Source organism: Physeter macrocephalus, chromosome 20 (assembly GCF_002837175.3).
Source record: "Physeter macrocephalus isolate SW-GA chromosome 20, ASM283717v5, whole genome shotgun sequence".
Classification (NCBI taxonomy): Eukaryota; Metazoa; Chordata; class Mammalia; order Artiodactyla; family Physeteridae; genus Physeter; species Physeter macrocephalus.
The window spans coordinates 87,828,676-87,833,568 of NC_041233.1; the positions used below are offsets into that span (position 1 = coordinate 87,828,676).

The 4,893-nt window shown below is 46.0% G+C and overlaps 1 protein-coding gene across 7 annotated transcripts in view; it reads right to left on the bottom strand.

The window, feature by feature from the left end:
- Positions 1-4,691, bottom strand: part of GOLGA7 (golgin A7) — a 16,542-nt gene extending 11,851 nt beyond the window's left edge. For 2 of the 7 annotated variants that reach the window (XM_055080979.1, XM_055080977.1), the window contains exons 1-2: positions 4,673-4,691; positions 4,276-4,408 (exon numbers count right to left, since the gene is read on the bottom strand). In XM_055080979.1, the coding sequence (XP_054936954.1) occupies positions 4,276-4,386 (111 nt within the window). In that variant the 5' untranslated portion in view covers positions 4,387-4,408; positions 4,673-4,691. Of the gene's footprint in view, positions 1-4,275; positions 4,409-4,536 lie in introns of all 7 variants that reach the window. The other 5 variants (XM_024131462.3, XM_028481524.2, XM_028481523.2 and 2 more) reach the window with 5 other exon arrangements.
- Between the last annotated feature and the right edge of the window lie 202 nt (positions 4,692-4,893).

Sequence of the window (4,893 nt, forward strand, 5' to 3'; positions counted from 1 at the left end):
AAAAAAAAAAAAAAAAAAAAAAAAATGGTGCCTCTTTATCCTCTATACTGAATCACAGGTAGCTTAATTAAATTATACAATCTTTCCATCTTTCTATTCTCTCATATTCACATTTATGGAGCACCTACCATCAGGTATCATGACAGGCCTTAGAGAAAGATGACTAAGACACTTTCTAGTCCTCAAGGCATTTACAGTCATGAGCATAACAGATATGTAACAATCAAAACACAGTAAGTCAACAGAATACTGTAATTGAGGCATGTATAAAGTATGGTGGGGGAACAAACGGAGGGGTGCATTCTCTTTATCTGGAAAGAGCAGGTAATCTTAAATCAAGTCCCTAAATGCTGGAATCTACTTAGGCAAAAAAGGGAAGTAAGGACATTTTCAGTAGATCAAAAGGTGCAAACTGTATTATTTCCTCATTTCCCATCTCTTTTAGAGTAACTATTTGGTTACTAAAAGTTGACACCGAACCAGGCAAAATCTCAAACTACTACACAACTCTTCACACCACGGGTTCCAATTACCCGTTTCTAGCCAGTGACACCATGTACACTAATACTACTACTGTATCCTCTTTTCACTCTCATCATCTGCTTTCACCTTCTTCTTCCAAGAGCACAGTACTTTCTTCTTTTAACAGTTCGTCGATTTCAAATCTCAATACTTTACCCTAGGAATTTCAAGTCCCATTAGTTGAGTATTTCACCCAATTGTAGCATTCTTGGTAGGTAACAAAGCACAGTTTAGCTGTCCTTATTCTCCGCCTTCTCTCACCCAATATCTCCCTTATCCCTAAAACCAATAACTACTTCCATATGAATTCTCTCTTTCATGAAGACTTTACACAGAAATAGACTCAGAAAGAAACTCAAAGAACCTCAGTACACTGTGAGACAAAATGTTCCCAAGTACATAATTCTCTGTTAACATACAGAATACATCTGATGATTTCTGACCATCACCCTTAAGCTATTGAAACCCTTTAGGTGAGAGGCAGTTGTTTTGTCCTTCGTGTGGAAAACTGTGAGGACTCAATGAGCCAAAGGCATGAACACTTTAAAGTGGTGGTGGCTCGACCTGTTTTTTAAAAGGAGCTACTTTTAACTTTCCAGGACATGAGTGTCTCTGACCAGGGCTGGGTGGGTGGAGATGGTGCTGAGAGCCAGGGCAGCGTCCCTTCACTGAGCCTCCACTTGAAGATGTGCTGTGTTACGAACGGTCACCCAGGCAACCTGTCACCATTCCCAGAAAACAGACTTAGGAGAACAACTCAGTGAACAAGTGTTAATGGTAAATTGTTATCTCCACCTGGTTTTGCCTAAGTTAATGCCTTCAGTCTGTCCATCAGTAAAAGCACAAAGGTTCAAATAATTTCAAACACTCGCATTTGATTTACTACGACGTTATGATCTGAGAAAGAAAGTTCTTTGAATTATTTACATTTCTTTGGACAGAATGGTTCAAAACTAGGGAATCAACCCAGAAACACTTTATTTATTTCAGATCAGAATTACTGATCCTACCAGAAACACTAATTCTTAAAAGTTATTCCAAGACTGCAATGCTTTATAGGTTGGAGGCAAATCACAGATCATATTAAAAAAAAAAAAATCCAAGGTGAAGAATTTTTTTTTTTAAAGTTTAATTAAAAAAAAAAAAAGGGGGGGGTGGAATTCCCTGGTGGTCCAGCGGTGAGGACTCCACGCTTTCACTGCCGAGGGCGCAGGTTCAGTCCCTGAAGATCCTGCAAGCCTCGCACCTTGGCCAAAAAAAAAAAAAAGAATAAAAAGGGAAAAAGCATGACAGGCAGCAGTACGGGCAAGGATACACTTACTAGGACGGGCTCTACAGAGCAGGTGTGGGCCTTGTTCTCGTGCCCTTCAGGCACCGTGAAGCGTGGCTGTCCACGTTCACCCCTCGGTACCTGCACACTAACACAGCAGCTACATCAGCACGTGGAGATATGTGAAGCTGGAGCTAAATTCAAATTTGGACCAATAAACACCGGAAGCCAGAACAGAAATAGGAATCAGGCTCGTCCTCCCAGAATTTCTGTTTCTTGTTAAACTGCCTGTCAAAGAATGGGGCTGAAGCTTAAAGAGATTCCAAGTCAAAGGTCATTTCTACTGACCGGATGTAGAGACATATTGTTAAAGGGATGCAGAGGAACAAATGCCTCAATTGTAGTTCACTCACTTCTCTGCTGCCCAGGCCAAGGGTGCCTAAGATGTCTGTATTTTCACTCGAGTGAGAATCGAGCTTTCTTTAAAGAACTGTCCTGGCAACAAAGCACTTATACATCAAAGTATTAAGTTCTCACAGGCAGTGAGCAACTAAACTTGTTAACAGACAGAACTTGTCCTCACTCACAAATTAAAGGGTACAAATGTGTGTGTTTAATGCTTTAAAGTCATACAAAACATTTGCATGTTTATTTCTTCCTCTATTAAGCTGCCAAGTGCAATGTTCTCACAAAGGGAAAATCAGCCCCAGAGGCAGAGCAATCAGTACAATTTCTAGGGTTAAGTAGTAAAAAAAAAAAAAAAGAAAGAAACTTGCAATTTCCCATCAAACAAAGCAAGGAAGATTTAAACCTGTAATTTAAATTTAATCTCGACACATTTAAAAAAAAAATCAAAGCTTTCCCAAGCAGTTTAAAGTATAAGCTAGTGTTTTAACCCAAACATTTAAAAAAAAAGAAAATTCAAGGGCACAATTGAACAGCACCAAATAACATTCTATATAGTACTCAGAATCACAAGCAGTTCTGGGCTACATGAAGTCAAAGAAGTAAAAGGACTCCAGAATTTAGAGACAGCAATTTCCTGTAAGAGTCAGTGAAGTTCTGTGACTACATTGTTTCTGTATTCAGACTATAAAATAAAGGGTCCACCACACACAGAGTGGAAGGCTCATGTCTGATTCTACATACATATATTTGGCTCAATTATGAGTTGGAAATTTGACTTTTAAAACTTTTAAACAAAGGCATCATGTGACATCCAAATAAGTGTGGTGCAAAAGAGTTGTTTACACTCTGATTTGAAAGTACATAAATAGTATTAAGTCAGAGTTTCAGTGTAAGAGGCTTAAAAGTAAAACATTTGATCCATTTCACGTAAGTGCTAAAATGTAAACCATGTTAACTGTGATGTTAAATTATTTTTAAAAGACAACATTCAGTAGCTCTAACCAAGAGGCAACACGCTCAATGGCAATCAGGTAGGACAACCCACCTCCTCACAAACCAATTTTAAATGACTGCTACACAGTGCTCCAGAAGACTCATCAGCACCTACTTACTCCACAGCCAGCACTACTTAGCTCCACACCCATGCCCAATGACCTCTCAGTCCCTCACCCACCCCTTGTCAAAGAGGAAAGAGCCACAAAACCTGCTCCCATCTAACCAGAAATTGACCTCTGAACAGGAAACACCGTCAGGTTTACCTTACAAAGCTCAAGACCAAACAGTCTGTCTTTGGGTGTGTGAACACATGTGACACATGTGGGCACAAGAAAACACACGTACTCACATATGCTCATGTCGCTGTACCTTTAAAGTAAGATACAATGATCATTACCATTATTTTTCCTAAGTCTGAAGAAAGGGGAAGTACATCCCTTTTTGCATGCAAGGCTGCCCAAAAGACCCACATCCTGATGACAATTCTGACCTGTAAGCCAATACAGTACAGGTGGCTCCCAGCTATCAGAACCGCGAGGGACAAGTTGAGGGCCTCGTTCTGAGATATTTCCCTGCCCAGGCCCATCCAATGCTCTGCGTTTTCCAGGTTCAAGGCCTGTCTGCGCTGCCTAGCACAGCCCTTAATAATAAACCCTTTCTGCCGAGCAGTGCGGCCAGCAATGTGGCCACAGACGCCAGTCACGAAAATGATGATATTTATTTCCCTTGCGTGGTGAGGTTGGAGGGTGCAGCTTACAGCACGCTGAGGTAGGTGGCCTGGAGCGCCAGGAATTAGTTCCTCATCACTGTGGTCAATGACCCGGGGTGGGACGGCAGGGAAAGACGGCGGCGCACACATCAGGGCCCTGGGCACCACGGAGCTCCACCAGGTCGTCAGACCCGGGGGCTTGGCCTTATTCCTTGTCCTCCAAACACCAGGTCTTGCTTAGCGGCCCTCTTCGCACATCCCCGGCCCAGGCCCCTTCTGTGACTGCTCCTCCCAGACCCGCACTCCCTGCCGCCCCGGGGGAGGCTCCCGGCCTCGCCCCAGAGCAGGTGCGGGGAGCCCGACTGCATACCCGGTTCTCCAGCTCCGCGGGGAACTTGGTCTGGAACTGACAGCGGGTGCCACTGCTGTAGTCTCGCTGAATGAAAACCTTCCCGGACACTGGCGCCTGCTGCGGCCTCATGGCGAGGACAGGACGGGCCGCGCTGCGGGTTCGAGAGATACCAACCACGGTCAGATCTCCGGCCTGGACCCAGGACTCCAGCCCGCCAGCCCCGCAGACCCACCCACCGCCCAAAGCAGCCCAAGGCCTCCCCGCCCCACTCCCCTTCACCCATGCTTTCACCGCGGGCCTTCAGCTACCTCCCGGGCCAGGCCCCGCGCCCCCCAGAGCCCGGTTCGGCCCGGGAAACACGAACCCGCCTCCGCTGCCCTCCAGCGGCTGTCGCACCGCCTACGCCGTCACTTACGTCCTGCCGCAAAAGGCCTCTTTCCTCGCCCCTCAACTCGGTCTCCTACCTCGAGTCTAGGACCCACCCACTCCTCCGGCCGTAAAGCGATCCTGCCGAGGCTGCGCGCTGCGGTGCGGGGGCGGGCACCGTGGGCGGGGCCAGGGCCGACTCCGTCCCCCACCTAGCCCGGAGGAGTCCATCCGGAAGGAAAAGGCCGGGCGGGGCCGCAGGGCGGGGCC